The 20,451-nt window shown below is 41.3% G+C and overlaps 1 protein-coding gene across 1 annotated transcript; it reads right to left on the reverse strand.

Moving 5' to 3' along the window:
• Positions 1-372: 372 nt before the first annotated feature.
• Positions 373-20,263, reverse strand: ASNS (asparagine synthetase (glutamine-hydrolyzing)). Its single transcript, XM_082499018.1, has 12 exons — positions 20,253-20,263; positions 16,256-16,538; positions 13,150-13,387; positions 11,484-11,669; positions 11,083-11,184; positions 8,787-8,914; positions 7,890-8,016; positions 6,401-6,507; positions 5,955-6,055; positions 3,445-3,526; positions 3,032-3,187; positions 373-1,857 (listed from the first exon to the last, which is right to left on the reverse strand). Exons 2-12 carry the CDS (start codon positions 16,502-16,504, stop codon positions 1,648-1,650), a joined length of 1,686 nt encoding a protein of 561 aa, XP_082355144.1. The 5' UTR covers positions 16,505-16,538; positions 20,253-20,263; the 3' UTR covers positions 373-1,647.
• Between the last annotated feature and the right edge of the window lie 188 nt (positions 20,264-20,451).

Consider the following 20,451-nt stretch of genomic DNA (forward strand, 5'->3'; position numbering starts at 1 on the left):
ATCTCAGCCTCAGGAAGTATACAGTGAGTAGTAAATCTTATCTTTACACATCAGTACCTATTCAATATACTCTATGCTCTGTTCCCAAGTCAAAATACACTTTACTGCTTCAAGGAAATCCAAAAAGACAAGCACATGGCCCTTAAGTAGAAAGCTACAGGAAGGTATCACCTTACTCATCATATATTCGTAAATGACTAGTATGTGCAAGTTTACGTCAAAATATGGCCATACTGGCCCACTACTGGCCACAGCTGGACAGTTCATGTGCTCCATGATACCACCAAGAGGTTCAGTAAGGTTTCTGGAATAGAGATTCAAATGCAGGATTAGGGAGGAGTAAAAAATAGACAATCAGTCATTTTATGAAGATTTTAAACCAGAATTGCTTATATATTATCTTTTAAGTAACAATTGGCTTTGGTTTCCTAGTCAAGAGGGACAATCAACTAGACTTCTGTCTTCATAAAGAGCACGATGCTAATCAAGTCAATCTGCAGCACACGTATATTTTTTTGACCACCCTTATGTTTAAGTTACCTTAAAAAAAGCAGCCCCCATGCCTAAGTAGTTAATAAAAAGTTGTCCTGGGTAAAAAGTCATGTGTTTTTCAGCAGGGTATTAGAAGTTCTTGAGGTTTCTGAAGAAGCTTTTTCCCCATTTATCCAAGCAAGGTGTCTGATCCCATTGTCTTCATCGATGCTTTGTCTGATTAAAAGCTATGGTTAACAGGGTTGGTTCACCACACAGTTGGCCACATGCAGTTGAGCAGCAACACCGTCTACCTTTTCACCATACAGGTGGAAAAACTCTCACAATGAGTGAAAAAATTCTTAAAATACTTAGTCATGCAACTTCCATCAGACTGATACAAATCACCCGGTTAACACTCTATTTTCAAAAATAATAAATGCATTTAAAAATTGAAGCCCTTGAGTTAGAAACAAGGACATAACTCAGATTCTCTTGTCTGTTCTGCTCTTTGATAACAGTCACAATATCTTTAGACTGCTAGTACATTTACAAGATTCAAAACAGCTAACCGGTGGCTTTACAGTAACAAATAAGATTCCCATTAATTTAATTAAGTACAACCAGCACCACCACTATTATAAACTCTAGTAAGCATCTCTGCATAGCTATGAATATCTAAATACCTTTTGAAAGCCAGACCAAAGTTCTTAGGAATTCTTAGAAAGACATTCGGAACATAATAATATAGACAGACTATCCAAATCCCACAGCCAGGAACACAAATCACTAAATAGCTAGCGTCAAACTCCCCTTTGCTTAGAGGGCCTGCAGCAGTTTGCATCGCTTAGCCTTATTCAAGTGCTCAAAACAGAGCTCATATTAAAAGACTGCAAGGCAAATGAATACAATCAAGGTCACATAAGGAACAGAGCTGCCAAATAAGATAGTTCCTTGTCCATAAAGTATTTTCCCATGAATAACAAAGTTTTGGTACAGCAGGGTGAATTTTTAGTAGTATATTAACCACAGAAAGCTCTTATTTCCAATAGCATTGTCAAAATGCATCTTAAAGACCATTTAAGCTTTAGGTTTGCATAATTTGTTTAGTTTTTTTAAAGCAGAGTGCATGCAAATTGCTTGCAGCACTTCTATTTGGGAGATTATTTCAACAGCCTATTCTTGGGTAGCCGACTTGTAATGTTTCAACGTGCGAGCAGAAGGATCAGTAGCTTTAACCCATCTCGGCATCCAGTAGTGGGGCAGCCAGTTGCTTCGCCCTGGGTAGTGCTTTTCAAAGATCTGGCGGTAGTAATAACTTTCTTTTGTTTTAGGAGGATTGAAAGGGTATTTCTCCGCTGCCTTCTCTAGCAGAAGGTCATCAACCTATAGACATAAGAAAAAGCCAAGTTAAGCTGCAAATACATTTAACAAGTCAATTTGCTGTGCCTTAAAGACATACAAGGATTCACCAACCACTGAAGGGGACCACAGGTTTAAAAAAAAAAGTCTACTCTAGAGGCAGAGGTTTGTGACAGGTGAATTTTTGTCATAGGCTCCCTTGATCTTTATGAATACATGACTAGATTTCCAGTGCTGTGAATATTTCTCTCTGCATTATATGTGAAGCCCTTCTCTCTTTGGGTTACAATCCCCTTTGTTAGTACGCTCACAAAAACTTTCCTATCCTTCTCTTTGCTGTGAATCAACCAGAACAACTTAAAACAACTTAAGGCAATTTCTAAAGCAGCTAGCTTCCACTGCCAACATGCTGTCTAACTCCTCCCTGCCATGAAATAAATTTGCCCCTACTGCACCAATCCAGGCTCAGTACAGGCAGCACACCACTGTTGCCTGACCCAACTACTTTCTTGCCTGTGGATATAGAGAAAGAAATGGGAAACAAGCAGTTGGTGACAGGACAAACAAGCACCTGTCCACAGGCTCAACTACACATATTTCGGTATAACAGAGCTCTGGTGTAAATTGGGTGTTATTCCTTCCTCTCGATTATTAAACTACCTCTGTACACCAGAGATGATTATCCTTTGTCCAAAGCCAAAGTGCTGTAAGTCTTTATTGGTTAGAAGTGCAAGCAGAGGCTTTAAAAAGCAAAAGGGCTTAGGTAGGCATGGCTGGGAAAAACAAATGACATAAACAAGAAAGGACATTATAAAGTCATTACGCTTTTACTCAGCTGCAGAGTAAGTTCATGCAAGTGCCTTCAGCTGAAGCAGCTGCTTTGCGTGTAACCCAGAAATTGTTTGCCGACACACAACCTGATTTGCAATCCAGATACTTAAATTATGTTCATTTCCTTGCACAGTCATTTCTGTTAGACTCTAGCATTTCTTTCTGTCATTCTTTCAAATGCCTTTAACCAACTCATATAGCTAGAAGACCGTTGATTAAAGTTTATCTTGCTCCTCCACCATGAAGCTCAAGTTACTGTCATACATAGATTTATTCTCCCAGCTAAGCACGTAAGCTGCCTCCCCTTGGCAGCCATATCTAATACACTTAAATGTGAAAGACAAAAAAAAAAAAAGTGGTATTGTACCTGTTGATCAATATAGTCCTGAAGAATAGAAAACCAGGATTTCTTTACTGATGCTATACCATCACTGAAAGCTTCTTTGGGTCTCCAGAGTATTTCTTTGGGAAGCAAGTTGGAATCTTCAAAGGACTGTCTTAAAAGATATTTTTCAATTCCATTCTGTTTGAAGAACAACAAACAATGTCATGAGTCTCAGGAACTGCAATACAAAGAGCTGGCTTTAGAAACTTAAGAAAAGGTTTCCTTTCAGAAGGTCTGGTGGGAAAAGGGTTCCCAGTAGTTCAACAATCCAGCAAAATATTTAAGAGCATGCTTGACTTTGGGAAGAGGACTTAACCATTGAATTCAGCAATTTGGTCATGCTTCAAAACGGTGTTTGTAAGCTTACAGTAGGGTCCAACCCTAGTTTTACATACCTTTGGGATTCGCAGTTCTGCTGGTAGAGATAAATAATAAGAAGTAAAGCGATGATCCAAAAATGGGACTCTCAGTTCAAGACTAAAAAAGGGAAAGAAACAGAAAAGATACTGAATTAATCCAACAAGTAATCTGCTTACAAATTCCACAACAGTTAAGCCTTCCCTGTCTTTCACATAAACACAAGATTTTCTACTTTTACTTAGAAGAAATTTCACTTGTATATTCATGACTATCTACATTTAATTCATCAATTTGGAAAGTTAAGTATATGGTCTGCACAGATTTAATAAAGATCTTGACAACTTATGATGCCATCTGCTGGACAGCTTCTAGTACAATGCAAATCCTGCCCAGCTGTAGTCTTTAAATTCAACAACAGTTGTTCCACGTAAGCAAAAACACATTGAAAAAAAAAATCCTGTTGCCCCCGGAGAACTACCAAGTTGCTCACTTGGATTTGCATCAGCATTTGTAAAGATGTCATGGAACCAAGCAAGGATTTCTGCTGTGATTTCTGAAACCCACATTTCTTTGTGTTTTCAAGAAACAACGAGAAGGAGCCCACATGGACACCATTATGCTACTGCCTACTAATCCTGCAGCATTTGGACAAGTTCTCTTCAATACCAGTGACAGATATACATGTACAAAGTCTTCCTGCTTACGTTCTCTATGCATACCATGGATTCTAAGGACACTGAAGGCAACAAATAAAATTACAGTAACTGTGTCTTCAGCAGGAAGAACCCCTCTCAGTGTGTTTCCTCAAGAGACATTATGTTGCCCAGCCCAGTCAAAGTCAAATGGATATGTTATCCTGTATTCTAGTAATTTCATTGTCTCTGTAGCTACTCCTCTGATAAAAAGCTTCAACTACTTCAGGTAATGCACACCTTACAAAAAAAAAAAAAAAAAAAAAAGCCCAAGCATTCAGCAATCAAGTACCGAGGCTCAGTTTCCACGTAAACTGACAAGATTTACATCGCAAGTCTTTCCCTATAGCTAATTTTTTCTGACGGACAAAGACACTTTCATCATTTGCTTTCTATTGTCTCTATTCTTAATTCCTCTCCCTTTTCTCCATAAATCTGAACATGTTAAATTCAGTCTTAATTTGATAATACAAGGGTTCTTTCTTCCCAGAAGTGCTGTGAAGCTGACCCCAGCTTCTCCAAGAAATGGCAAGTGTCCAAAGAAGAGAAGCCAGAGTGTGATATTAAACAGCCTTGAATATGTCGTCCAACTTTTCAGGACAAAACAAATTATGAGGCTAAATGGCAGGTCTCCTCCATGCTGTCCATCTTTTATACAGTAAAGAGAAACATAAGGTTATAAAAGCCTAGGCAAGCCATTTTGTGGCAGGACCAACATACAACGCAAGTTTCCTGATAGGTAAGTTGTTTGCTTTGCCAAAGGTACCATCTTTTTCTCATCTATAGCCAGCTTCCCAACAATATTCTCCTTTTAATTAATGTATTTCTTTAGTAAAATAATGCTATTTTCTGCACTGTACAATTTGGTGATTCCTTAAGTCACACAGACTGTGTCCTAACATCTCTTTATTACAGTCAGCTACCCAACTCAATGCACATTCTTTTCTCTTTCAGTATGTTTTTTTAATTCTTCATACGCATGCTGATTATCAGATTCAAGAATTCCTCTTTGTCTAAACCTCAAAACAAACGAAGTCAAATACAACTTTGCCTTGCCTCCATAACTCTGCATATTTATATTTCTAATTCACTGCTTCTATGAAGACGAGTATAATCCCAAACAAAAGATATTTCCTGCATCAGTTGGCAACACAGCAGGCCTTACAGTCACAGAAGACCACATTAAATTTTGCAGTGTGGTTTACTGTTGCTCAAAATTCCTTCACAATTTCAATTCCATCTCGGCACACAAATCCCCAGCAGTCATTTGCTTCAGGATCAAGAGCTGCTCTAAGCAGATGCAATTAATCAAGAGGTACTGTAAGCAGATGCAATTAGGGTCACAGTTTCATTCCTTCTCTATCTTGCTGTTCAGAAACAGCACCCAAGCCCACTGTCTTTGCTCATCCGCTAAAACTTTCTTTGGTAAAACGTTGTTCATAGCAATCGCAATAGCAAGTTTGTCTAGGAGTGTTTAGAATAGAACTGTGATTGATGAGTACTCTGAAGACCAGATTTGCCTGCCCTGTAGGCTGCTAGCCCTCATGCCGTGCTTCCCATCCATTCAGAGCACAGGGACCCGAGTGCCTGTGCACACCCAGAACATTAGCGATGCCTGTTCTGCCAAAGTAGATGGTGTCTCAAGTTATAATAAGATACAGAGCTCAAGCAGAGTAGGACAGTAGGAATAAAATCATCCTGCATCACAATACTCTGAATCACTTAGTGATTCAAACAGTAACAACAAGTCAACAATTAACTGTTGTAATTTCCTCAACAGCAGCAGAACTTTCAAGATCGTCTTAGGCTTTTAAACCACATGAGTCCTCAGCATCCAAAAGACTATGTTTTACCCGTGTGCTGCAGTAGTTCTGTCCGCACGAAGTACATCAAACAGGTAGAGCTCCTTCAGAAGCCTCTCACTTTCTTCTGCAGCTTCTTCAGGAGACGGGGCCTGTAACCAGATACAAGAGTGTAGCACACAGACATAATACAGCTGCACTGAGGGAACCATTACGTGCTGTCCTGTGTTTGAGTTGTAGCGATCACCAAGCGATCTCAGAACTAGCAAAGACTACATACAAGAATTAAGTCTCAGGAATTTCTGAAGTTTAAAAAAGTTATTTTTTAGGTGACTAAATTAAATCCCTTCCATTTTATGCCACCTCAGGAGAAAGTCTCAACAAATATACAGCTATGACAACTTTTAAACACCACACCTTGAAATCTCAGAGATTTTCTGTTGAAGGGGAGAATAAGCAGCTCAAGGGCAAAATTTCTGTATAGGAAGTATATTTACCTTATGGAAATATATATATCCTTGTGTCAGCTCATCTGATCCTTCTCCTGAAAAAATGACCACGCTGTCTGTTTTCTTTCGTATATATTTGGAGACAAGATACATACCTTAAAAAAAAAGTATACAGTTATTAAAATACAGCTACATGTATGATGCTAAAAACAGCTAATAAAGTATTAAATTTAGCATTTTAGAAGTTTCTCTCATATGCTACTTTCTTCTAGCAACCAACTCCTTGCAGCAAACAACTGCAATGTGCTAAAATAACATCATCTTGTTATTCAAAGCTATCAACAGCCACACAAACTAAGTGCTGCAAATATATCTAAACCGTGTACTTACACTTAGCCCTCAAAATATCAGAAAGGTGTGTGTGTCTGTGATCCTAGGATTGCTGGAGGATTCCCGTGGGAACACATACAGGAGTTGTTCTGACTCAGTTCAAAATTAAGCACACGATTAATTCCAGCACAGTCCTGAACAAACCTTCTAGCTTTGGAGAACAAAACTACCAGCAGAAGTTAATGCTCAGCCACTGTGGGCTGAACTGGATAAAGCCCTTTGTTCAATCTTTTTTTGAAAAGAATTATGAATTAATCAGAATTATGCCTTCCCCTTATTACATCTTTCCAAACAATATGGTTTTATAACAAAAGTATTAGAGATCTAATGAAAAGGACCTAGTTCATTATTTCTCATACTAAGCAGCACTCACAAAAAAAGATAACAGATGAAGAGTTGGCTTTATTTCTTAAAGAAACGCTTTCAATATTTCCCATTGCAAAGTCCTAGCTTCACGTACCAAATTCCACTCAGGGAACCCAGTTTTCAAAACTGTGTTGCCTATTTGGCTTATTAAATTCTTTACAATGTTTTAGGATGACACAAGATTAACTGGGTAAGAGGTCATAGCTGGCATTACTCAGAAGGTCACATTGGATTAGGGTTTTTCATTCTTATCAGGTTAGCAACCCTCTATAAGAAGCTGATGGTGACTTCCTCCATTTCTCAGAATCAAACATGTATTACAAGAAGCTAACTGGTGTGAACGCACATGTGTTACTATAGGGTGAAAAGAAATACTTTAGTATTAAAATTATGCACGGAATAGGGTAATCAGAACTGTTTTGCTATCATAACATTCAGTACACAGATAACCTATAAATTTTCCCCATTCCTCCAAGGTTCATACTTATCAGAGCAGAACACCTAGACCTGTAGACTTTACGTTTCTTCTTCATACAACTTTGTTTTTCATCCCAAAGCTTCAGGAACAGCTCTTTAGAGTTGTTTTCTACAGTCATTGACTTTGAAACTAATAACTGGTTTTGCCTCAGTGTAGTATCACAGACAAGACTGGGGAGCAGAACTTGGGAGTCATAGTTCCCAGGTTCTGTGACAGGTAAAGGATCTAGTAGCTAACTACATGATTTTGCATAAAATTTTATTTAGGTGATATAAAGCAAAAGTTGCTATTAAAAATTCTTACCAATTGAAGCTCTTACTGTTGTTATATCATAGGTTTCCAAGGAGAAGATAACCTCCTCTATTGCCTGAATCCCCTCTTCAGAATTAAATATTACTTCATGATGTTCACTGCCTATATGTGTTGCCACCTGTTTGTAAAAGGTCACAATAATGTATTGCTTTTCAATTAAAACATTTTTTTAAACATACATTGTTTAAAACACACACACCAGTGAAAGCACCAGCTCCCTTCTGCCACAATGAGAATTATATGACACTAGGCCAAGAAAAAACAATACTGTAGCAGCCCCTCTGACTTGCAGTGGCACATTCACCAGTGGGAACATAGTCTCCCTAATTACAGCGTTCAATCATGATTACAGCAGACCATCCAGCTGCTTGCCCAAAGAATAGCAGAATCTGTAGAGGCTCTAAATACTCTGGATATCTGCCCTGAAGAGAAAAAGCAGCTCAAAAGCCATGACAGTCTGGATACCTAGAGGATACCTCAGATGCCAAACAGTTTGTACAAGGCTCTTAATGCAGTAAAATGACAATTAACTCACAATGTTTACCATTATACAAATGCCATAACACAGGACCATAGCGTGGAGATTTACCATAAAACCCAGAGGCAGAATTGAGACAACTCCGAAGTACCATCCTTTTGGTAACAATGCAATGGGAGCCTGTCATGAAAGTCTTCCAAAAACAAGTGAAAATAGGTAAGGCTCTTTCATAAGATTTAACTAAGCAGCAAATGTTGTACTAAATGATTTAATGCAAACTGATCTACTTCATAGCAATACATGAATATTCAGTATTACTATTAATACCATACCATGAAATTAGCACCATTAATATACACTGTTTAGCATTCCAGCAGCTCAGAACAAACTGAAAGCAACACTTACTGTACCTTTCTGGCAGCCAGTAAGTCGGGACTGTTTTCCATTCCAATTGCAAAGGTTTGTAATGGATAATTGACGTTGATTTCTTTCATCAGTTTCAGAAGAACAGCTGCAACCAAGCTGGAATCTAAGCCCCCTGCCAACAAAACAAATCATTTGGTTAGGTGTTTGACTGGGTTTTTATTTCCCCTTAAGGACAGTGAATCTAGATAGTGGAATCTCATGAGTGGGCTTCATTATTAAATCATGTGAATCCAAGGTACTTCTTGTACAAGTGCACATTTACCTCTGCTTAATAAGAGAATCAGGCAACTTTAGTGGAACACCTTTATCAAGACTTGTCAGTACTTTTGGTGTCAGAAGCACCAGTGGAAATCCTTCTTTAAGATACACAGAAAGTGTTCTGAAAACACGCCCATTCTCAACTCTGCTATAACAGGATTTATTCTCCATTTCAAAACTGCTCTCTACCCTCTTCTTACCTGCACATTTGATACTCTACTGACAGAACTATGTAATTTCTTTTTTTGGTTTGCTGTTTGAATAAAAAAAAAACTAAGTAAAAGAACAGAACATTTAGTGTAAGGACTCCACTCTTCCCCAACCATTTTTCAAAAGTGTGTTTCACACATTTTGAGTGGAATTAATTTTATAAACATCACTTCAAAGTGAAAAGGTTCGCCAGTGACATTCCTTTTTTTCCTCTTCTATCTCAGAGGAGAACAGTGGAAGGATCTGAACGCTTTGGAAGAAAAGCAAAAAATAAAACTAAGAGATGCAAAAAGATGTACTCTAAGTCTCCACCTTCTTATTCTCATGAGTTAGTTCTGCTAACCCTTGACTAGTTCTACTTGCTGCTCCCCTTTGAATTACGGAGCAAAACACAGTACCTGTTCTCCCAGACCTGCCTGCAGTTCTGACAAGCATGAGGCAAAATCCTCTTCTCTTTGTTTTCTACAGTCTGCATGCGGTTTTTCAGCTGAGTGCATTAGCATCCATTCCCACCCTGATCCCCTTCGTGGGGATGCTACCTTGTAAAATAAAAAATTAAAAAAATCTCCTTCTGTAGAAATCACATACAGAGTCTCAGAAAAGGAGAGCAAAGAAATCAAACTGAGAGCTTAGGATGCGGAAATCAGGGAAATCAAATCCCAAGTTTTCACTGTGAAGTTGCAGAACTCCCACTATGATTGGAAACAAAAGCACTTCTTCAACAGTGACGCTCTGAGCATACTCAAAATTGTGAAGCACTGAGATACTTTGGTATTACACCAGCACAGGCTAGTTTTACTACTTATTAGTAGTAAATTTACTTATTTACTACTTGTTAGTTTTACTACTAATACATTTTGCATGTGCGTCTGAGGAGCTGCTGACTGCCTTCTAATTTGATATCTGAAATTTGGGGCTTGAATGGGCTTTATACTGGGGCTGGGATCTTCCAACTCTGCATAGGTCTCTGTTTCATTTACCTCCCTCCTACTTTTTATGATGCCACAGTAAGGAAATGGTCCATCAGTATCTCCTAGTCAGTTCTCTCCCATTCAAATGCACATTTAATAGTGTTCATGACAAATGAGTGTAATTACTGATTTTCAATGCATGCGTGAACAGCATGTCAGAACTCTAACCACAAGTACAAAGTGCTACAAAAACGCAGTAAATAAGACGTCAGTCCCATGGCTACAAAGCCTCACTTGTGTGAGTGTCTACAATACTGATCTGTAACCATCAGATCACAACACTGATCAGCCAGTTCAATGAACAACTTCCTATACCACAAACTATTACCTCACCTGAAAAAAAAGAGTGTAACAAATAACTTTGGCCCAGGTGCTCCCCTGTAATTTGGCAAATCAATGGCTGTCTAGGATGGAGACTTAAGCAAAGAAAGTGACAAGTAAGAACTTCAGTTCCTCCTGTGAACTGAACATGCCAAGGCCTTTTTCTATGTTCACTCAGTGCACAGTGAATGTAATAATTACATTTTCTTTTCAGTCACCAACCTAAGCATAAATTTTATATGTTTAGGAGTATACTGGGTGATTTTTCAATAAAAGCATTGTATTTCTTTCTTAGTCAAAAACTGTCAGTGTCTCAGTAAGCCAGCACACCATCCCAGAGTAAACTTTAAAAGCGCAACACTTTCAAGATACTTATAAACTTGAAAACTTTATCACAAACTAACAAGTTCTGTGTAACTCAGATCACTTCAGGTACACCACAGCAGAACAGCCAGCATACTTTCCTCTAACTGGTAGGTTATGGGCAAAAGACACAAGAATTGTGATTCTTGCTACTTACCTGACAAAAGACAACCAATCCTTCTGTGAGCCATCAAACGTTTTCTAACAGCATTTTCAAACAGAATACGGATGTTGCTTTTCACTGTTTCAAGATCAAAGCCTGTCCAGAAAAGAAGAGGGAAAAAAAACCAAACCCCACAAAGTGTTACTTAGACTTTGCTGGATTATGCAATTAGGAAAACAAAGATATTTGTCTGAATTTCCTTTGATAAGGAGTGCAGGCAAGTTCAAACATCTTTGTACATGACTGCCTACAAAAACAATTCTCAAGTTCCTACATTATAAATGTTCTTCTACTTTTTTTTTAAATGGCAATTTTTTAAACCAAGCAATGCAAATTTTATATTCAAAGCTTGTAATTTTTTAATGGAATAAGCAGAAAATGCTTTGCTGTACTACCTGAAGGCAGAGTTTCCACTGTATCACACGCAGCATGGAGTGGTTCATCTCTATAGCTATGAAATTTTACTAATTCTACTGATGCAACCTTGCCAGAGGGCTTCAAATCCAACACTTCATAATGACCCGGGAGAAATGGTTCCACTTTCGAACATAAGGATGTTGAATGCTTTAAGTTGATAAGTCCTACAGATAAAATGGGGAAAAAAAGGCAGAGTTTTTAACCTATGATGGTTAAGTTATACCTCACTCAAAAGCCTCTGTACTAAAACCATATACAAATATTTTCTCCAGATCCTTAATTTGGTATTAAAAAGTATCATTTTGAGTCTGTGTCTGCCCTGGCTGGAGCATGATTCTGCTTCTGGCAGGTTGCTCACACGGATCTGAGCCATTGCAAGCTGAGGCAGATAGATAAGAAAGGAAGCCAGCGAGTTTTACTAATTGGTAAGTAGCAATTTATTCTCATGAGCATTAAGAGCAGCACTTTTCTAACTGACTACATGACAACCAGGTCAAGGTGTGATATGCTTATGAGAATTCAAATGACAGTTAATAACTGATTTTGTGTTTAAAATTAAGAGTAGTCAAGCTAACAAGGGGTTTGTAATAAAACTACATCATTGAAGTGACCGCTTAATTGAAATGGATTTAGCGATTTCATAACTCATTGGTTCCAGGTGGATCTACACCACTGCTAATGAACACCAAGGATCAGACTTGTAGCCAAAACCTCATGTCCATTCCTCATGTGAAAGAGGATGTTTTGCACCTACTGGTCACCTGGATGCCTCTCAAGGAACTCCACAAAAGAGATACTGAATTGCTGTTAGACAGGGACCAGTAATTCACTGTGGGACACAGTTCCCTTCTTCCTTCCCAAGAAGCAGAGATGGTACAGCTCTTAGTACTAGTACTTAGTACTACTATTAGAGGAGTCAGCCTACGTTGGAGTCTAATAATAAAACTGATATACCGTAAATGGGAGAGAAACAAGTAATCGTGAAAGTTAATTTTAGCCACAGTGCATTTTAGGCAATAAACTCCCTTTTGGCACTGTTTGGATTTTTTTTCTGCAACTGTCAAGACTAGAGATAACTAGAAATTAAAAAAAAAAAAAAAAGAAAAAGAAAAAAAGAGTTGGTGAATGTGTCATCTCAAAGGAGAAAAACAGTCATAAAATAAGTGTCACTAGACAATTACCCAATGCTGCAGGAAATTTTAGTAGGGTTTTAAAATTCTTGGCTTTTACAGATTAGCAGCTATTGTGGCATTATTCCTCAGTTCACCATGGAACACCAGGAACAAATTCTAATATAATTTATCATAGCATAAATCTAGCCTAACTTTATAGACTATATTTAACTTTGGGGTAACATAAAACATCTTGGGCTCAATACTGCTATGATTCCAGAACACAAAGAATTATAAAATTAAATAAGCAAGTTATTTTAGATATATTAAGGACAATTAAACATCTTAGAGGTTTACTGTCTGTGGGTTTTGTTCTAATAATATGTAGTTCTTATATGACTAAATATAGTTCATTTATTACTGAACTTACAGTCCACTTTCTTTTCACACTTAAAGGAAAAGCCTGACAAAGAAATTTGTCTCAGACAACACCACCTACAATTATTTAGGCACTAAACACAACTGTTTTTACCTTTTGCCTCAGAACAGACACCCAAAAATCCATCATCAGTCAGCACCTTAAACAGTGGTCTGACTCCATAGGTATCTCTCGCCAGAAACACTTTTCTGTTTGCAGTGTCCAGAAGGATGAAAGCAAATACACCATCTAGCATGGATGCTGTTTGTTCTATTCCTCCTCTGTTGTAAAGATGAAGGATAACCTCACCATCCACTAACGTTTGATATTCAAATCCAAATTGCTTCTGCAACTAAGAAAAAATATAAATAAAAACACAAATAAGGACTTGCAAACATTGACTGCTTATTAACTGAAAAAAAGAAACCACCAATGCCATTCATGTAATTGTGTAATAAGAAAACTAAGGGTGGGTTTTTTTTTGTAAAATCACAGTTCAAAAGTTATATAAACACTAGCATCAAAGAAGAAAATTATACTTTTGTGTTCAAAATATTATCCAGGATCATCTCTCAGACAATGTAGATTGACTCTGCAGTCTTAAGCAATTCACATTAAGGCAAGTTTTCAGGGATACATTTCTATCTGAGGATATCAAACTGCAAACCCATGACCCTGGTCTTCAGAAGCACGTGCCTCCCCACCTCCCACAGACCGATGGCAGAAGCAGGCAACCACCGCTTCTAAAAGAACAACTCCAAACAGGACCAGAAACAAAGACATCATTTACTGTAGTCTCAAAGCCCTCCGTGCCAGTTTCTTATCAGATTATAATGACATTTAAATTCATGCCCCCCCCCCCCCCCCCCCCCCCCCCCCCCCGCCAAACACATACACATTGGTAATACCTCTGCAGAGTAAAGTACAGTAAAGTACTTCAGAAATAAACTTTGGTTTACTTACGCAGTCACTGCAATTCCTCAGTGGTTTTTTTTTTTATGCACAGAGAATTTCCTTCTGCCTAATCGCCCTCCATTCCTCAAACTAACCTTTCCACTCTGCCTGTGCAGATGGAGTGGGGGAGGAAGAAATTAGCTGTCAGACTTAAGCAGTCTTCATTTTCTTGTGGTGCTACTCCTAAAGTTCTTTCAATATCTACCAGACCCAGGGAAAGAGGGGGTTTCAATAAAACACTAAAAAGCCAAGAAACCCCACAAAACTAATGCTTTAGCATTTTAATTTAAGTTCTTTGGTTTTAATTGTTATTTATGGGACAAAATTAATATTAAAATAACTAAGTCATTGCCCTAAACAAGACGCTTGTTTCACCAGTGATCCTTTCCTAGGTAGGTTTCACCCAAAATCTCTTTATAAAAAGAGGGCACATAAAGTAGTTAGAATAACTGAACGAATTCCTGCTGATGGCAATGCAAGTTTTGCATAATTAAATTCCCCTTAGGGTTGTGTGCATAGCATAACTGAGAGTAATTCTTACTGCTTTCAACAGCAGAAAAAACACAACGCAAAGCAGTGAGTATTGCAGACTGTTGGTACAATACATTTCACACCGACTGCAGGGCAAAGCGTATCTCACGTTTCAAACAGCCAGATACTTAAAGGCTGGAAAAAAACGTCCCAATGATGTTACTGATACGACCGACATCACTAACAGCAGCCTGATTCTGACTTCAAAAGTGTGATGTTAGAAGTACTAAGACATTTCAGATTATTCATACGTTTATGATACTACCACGCTCAGTTTATGATTCATTTTCCGCATTCAGTTTCAGCATGATTCAGAAACCGTCAGAACTGTTAGTTGCTTTATATGGCAAATTTGGATGATCTGAATCACTTCCCTTTACAAGTAACACAGGCGGTATGGACATCATTGGGGTGCATTAAAAAGAGTGTGGCCAGCAGGTCGAGGGAGGTCATCCTCCCCCTCTACTCTGCCCTGGTAATGCCACATCTGGAGTACTGTGTGCAGTTCTGGGCTCCCCAGTTCAAGAAGGACAGGGACTACTGGAGAGAGTCCATCTGATGGCCATGAAGATGATCAGGAGACTGGAGAACCTCTCTTATGAGGAAAGGCTGAGAGAACTGGGTCTGTTTAGCCTGGAGAAGAAAAGACTGAGAGGGGATCTCACCAATGCTTATAAATATCTAAAGGGCGGGTGTCAAGAGGATGGGGCCAGATTTTCTCAGTGGTGCCCAGCGACAGGACAACGGGTGAAAGGCACAAACTGGAACACAGGAAGTTCCATCTGAATGTGAGGAAAAACTTCTTTATTTTGAGGGTGACAGAGCACTGGAACAGGCTGCCCAGAGAGGTTGTGGAGTCTCCTTCTCCAGAGATAGTCAAAATCTGCTTGGACGCGATCCTATCCAACCTGCTCTAGGTGAACCAGCTTTGGCAGGGAGGTTGGACTAGATGATCTCCAAAGGTCCTTTCCAACCCCTAGCACTCTGTGAATCTATGATCTCAGCACAGGGACTGAGGCACACGGACAATGTTCAGCAGCAGTATCACACCATCAGGGACATTCAGACACTTTAGGAAGCAAGTGCAGAGTTGCTGCTTGTTTTGTACCCAAGCGACTTGCATAGGTGGCTCTCAAAAACCCCACAAAGCACCTGTCTTAAGCTGCAGAGACCTAAGGACTGTGGTTGCCTACCGTAAACATCTTGCGAGTGCTTGTTGCTTCTAGGTAAATATATAAGCATGCATGCTACACATTAATATAATATAAGTGACATATCCCATCTAGACTGATACACAGAAATAAAAATGCAATACCTTGCAGCTTGCAGAGTGACCCCAAATTACTGAAGAGCAAGATAGTCTAAAAGCATTTGCATTATGAAGAGAGAGGAGGGGGAGAAAGATGCTTGGAATTCCCCTCCCCAAGAGAAAAATGAAGAATGCATCTTTATTTTAAACTGATCAAACCTGAAGATACAAACGTTCCCCTTCCTGTCAATTAAAAAGTGATTTTTCAATATTAAAGACTAAGTATGTTACAGTCTAAGCCACCATAGATACACAGCTCATCTAGATAATTTACCTCTTCTTAAATACTAGTCATTTGATAACTTTCTAAAAAATTTCTGATATTGTAGTCCACCATGTTTTAAACGCTTTCTGAATATCCACTAGTTTTGAAATTAAAAAAAAATAAATAAAAGAGAAATACCATATGATCCATACAACACTTACCTGCTTGAAATTGTAGATTTCTCCATTGTAACACAGCCACAGATATGGGAATTTCTTCACCCGGATAGGCTGCATGCCATATAACTGATCAACAACCGCAAGGCGGTGGAAACCAAAACAACAGTTGGTGAATCCATTGACATTCTCAAAACGAAACGCATCAGGACCTCTGTGCGCTATCTTCATGGCACTTAGACACTGGACAGAAAGGCATTCATCACTCCCAAACAGGGCCCAGATACCGCACATGGTGAGGCTGTTGATCTACCTGAAAGTGGAGAACCTGTTCAATAAAAACATGAACGTTATAAGCAAGAGCTGACACCTAGAAGACACAGATAACAAATGCAGACTATTAATCGCTTAGCTATCAAGAGAACTGATCAAGAGAATAGCAGACTTTACTTACATGAGATAAAACCCAGTTTGCCCAAAATACAATAGGCAAACTGTGGCCAGCAAGAAAGTAGGCTTAAGTTTACCTTTAGGTACATCAAGGTTGTCTATGATGTTTTTATAGAGCAAAAAGAGAATAAATTGTTACTGGCCAACAGGTACGATCTGTTGAAGTAACGTCATAGAAACTGCACTCAGGGACATGGGAGCAGAACAGAGCCAGCACATCTTTAAGGACGCTTTCCACAGAGTGCAAGAGCTCTTGATTCCTAGGTGTAAGAAATCAGGAAAGGAAGGCAAGAGATGGGCACGGCTAAGTTAAGACTTAATTGAGGGCTTCTACAGGTATGTCAGCCAGAAAAGGAAGGTCAAAGAAAGCTTACCACCCCCAATAAGCAAGACTGGCAAACTGGTAACATGGATGAGGAGAAGGCTGAGGTACTCAACAACTTTTTTTTTTTGCCTCAAGCCTTCACTGGCAACCTCTCTTCCCACACATCCTGAGTGGATGGACCACAAGGCAGGGCTTGGGTAAGAAAAGTCCCTCCCACTGTACGAGAACATCTGGTTCGTGACCACCTGTGGCACCTGAATATACAGAAGTCTATGAGACGTGATGAGATACATCCCAGAGTCCTGAGGGAATTGGCTGATGTAGTTGCCAAGCCACTCTCCATGATATTTGAAAAGTTATGGCAGTCAGGTGAAGTGACCGGAAAAAGGGAAACATTGCACCTATTTTTAAAAAAGGTAGAAAGGAGAACCCTGGGAACTACCAACCTGTCGGCCTCACCTCTGTGCCTGGGAAGATCACGGAACAGATCCTCCTAGAAGATTTGCTAAGGCACATGGAGAACAGGGAGGTGATTCGAGACAGCCAGCTTGGCTTCACCAAGGGCAATTTCTGCCTGACCAACCTCATGGCCTTCTGTGTTGGAGTAACTACCTCATGGCCTTCTGTGTTGGAGTAACTACATCAGCGGACAAGGAAAGAGCTATGGATGTGGTCTATCTTGAATTCTGTAAGGCCTCTGACACGGTCCCCCACAACATCCTTCTCTCTAAATTGGAGATACATGGATTTGATGGGTGGACTCTTTGGTGGATAAGGAATTGGTTGGATGGTCACATCCAGAGAGTAGTGGTCAACGGCTCAATATCCAGATGGAGACCGGTGACAAGTGGTGTCCCTTAGGGGTCCATATCGGAAGCAGTACTGTTCTACATCTTCATCAATGACAAAGACTAGGATCAAGTACACCCTCAGCAAGTCTGTGGACAACACCGCACCTGAGAGAAGGGATGCCATCCAGGAGGACCTGGAGAGACTTGAGAAGTGGGCCTGTGTGAATCTCATGAGGTTCAACAAGGCCAAGTGCAGGGTCCTGCACCTGGGTCAGAGTAACCCAGGGTATCAATACAGACTGGGAGATGAAAAGATTGAGAGCAGCCCTGCCAAGAAGGACTTGGGGGTACTGGTGGATGAAAAGCTGGACATGAGCCAACAATGCACGCTCGCAGCCCAGGCGGCCAACCGCATCCTGGGCCGCACCAAAAGCAGCATGACTAGCAGGTCGAGGGAGGTGATTCTGCCCCTCTGCTCCACTCTTGTGAGACCCCACCTGGAGTACTGTGTCCAGCTCTGGGGCTCTCAGCACAGGAAAGACATGAACCTGTTGGAGCGGGTCCTGAGGAGGGCCGCAAAAACGATCAGAGGGATGGAACACCTTTTCTATTGAGGACAGGCTGAGAGAGTTGGGGTTATTCAACCTGGAGAAGAGAAGGCTCTGGGGAGACCTTATTGTGGCCTTTCAGTACTTAAGGAGGGCTTATAAGAAAGATGGGGACAGACTTTTTAGCAGGGTCTGTTGCAATAGGACAATGGGTAATGGCTTTAAACTAAAAGAGGGAAGATTTACCCTAGACATAAGGAAGAAATGTTTTATGGCAAGGGCGGTGAAACACTGGAACAGGTTGCCCAAGAGAGGTTTCCATCCCTGGAAACATTCAAGGTCAGGTTGGACGGGGCTCTGAGCAACTTCATCTAGTGGGGGGGGTTAGACTAGATGACCTTTTAAGGTCCTGTTATAGTTTGAGAAACCCACAACAATTTATTGTCATGAGAAAATTACCGTATCACCCAATGACCCCCTCCCCACCCAGGAAGAGGAACTGGCAAAAAACAAGGAAACCCGGGGGTTGAAAAGATTTAATAGAATAAGACTAGATGATTAACATTAATAATACTAAAGAACCAATATTGATCCCGAAGCCAATACAAAATATACAAGGATTATACTCAGCCAGTTCTATCAGTCAGAAGCTGTGCACTCCCAGCAGTGGACAGCAAATGTCGGACACTGCGAGCACTATGGCTTCAGGAGGAAAGGAAGGGTTCAGGGGTCCCGCACTGGGGCAAGAAGTTCTCTGAATCACCGCCATCAAGAGAGAGAGAGAATTTCACAGCAAACTTTCTAATTTATATTAAACGTGATGTTCATGGTATGCAATATTCCTGTTGGCCAGCTTGGGTCAAGTGCTCAGGTCTCACTCCTCCTTGTCCCCGCCCCTGGCAAGCTTGAAAAACACTGAGACCTTGAAACCCACACACCATAGCTGGCTACAAAGTAAATCTTTTCACAAATTCAGACACTAGTCTTCTAAAAGTGCAGACTTCCCACGCATTAAAAGAGAAATTAGTCCTGTGTCACTCAAACCAGGACAGGTCCCTTCCAGCCCAAACTATTCTATGATCCTATGATAAACTCAGCAAAAACTTTTAACAGTCATTTCAGTTTGCAGCCTTTCAGTATGTAAAGGGGCCTTATATGAAAGATGGAGAGAGACTTTTTACCAAGGCCTGTAGTGACAGGACAAGGGGCAAGGGTTTCAAACTGAAAGAGGGTAGCTTTAGACTGTACTTCCCCGGTACCACCACTCGTCCAGATGGGAAAGGTGTGGAGGGAATGATGTCGGTGCGCTGCCGTGCAGCTCTGAACCCTAACCCTAATGGTAGAGGTGGGCTGAGGAACTACACGTCAAGTGACGGTGCTGGAGACCTCAGCCTCAGCTCCAAGCTGCCATTAGGGTTAGGGTTCCGAGAGACACAAAGCCTACAGCTCCAGGGGCACTGGGGCTGGAGAAGGCATGCCAAGGGCACCCCGGCCCTGCAGCGGCATCGCTCCCTCCACACCTTTGCCATCTGGACAAGCGATGGCGCTGCGGAGCTCGGCCACAGCACATGGAGCGGGGCTTTCCATCCAGCTGAGGGGGCTCCGGCTCTTCTATCAGGGGACCGCAGCCACCCGGGGCGGGTTCCCTCCTCGCCCGCCCGCCCGCGACCCCCGGGCTCCCCTCCACACGGCCACCCCTTCCCCCGGCGGCCGCGGCACACCCCGGGCCCGCCGCCTTCCCCGCTCACAAGCCGGGGCACCGCACGCCGGCGGGGCGAGGGCGCCGGGAGGAGCGGCGGCAGGCCGGCTCCTACGGGCGGCTCAGACCGGAGGCCGCCCGGCGCGGCTGGGCTGGGCCCACCAGCATCCATCCCCGGCCCAGCGCAGCCCCGCGGCCCAGAAGCCACCGCCCGCCCCGGCTGCCTCACCCGGTCCTGGCCGCCAGCGCAAGAAGAGCCGCCGTCCTCGCCGCGGCGGGTGATGAAGAAGGCGGCTCCCGCCGGTGCCGGCTCCTCCCCCGCCGCCTCCTGCTGTTGAAACCCGCCGCGAAGTTTCATCATGCACCTCCCCACACTCCGCCATCCGGTCGCGGCGGGGCCTCCCACGGTCGGGCCGCGGTTCGCGGCC

This window comes from Vanellus vanellus (genome assembly GCF_965231255.1).
Source record: "Vanellus vanellus genome assembly, chromosome: 2".
In the NCBI taxonomy this organism is placed as follows: domain Eukaryota; kingdom Metazoa; phylum Chordata; class Aves; order Charadriiformes; family Charadriidae; genus Vanellus; species Vanellus vanellus.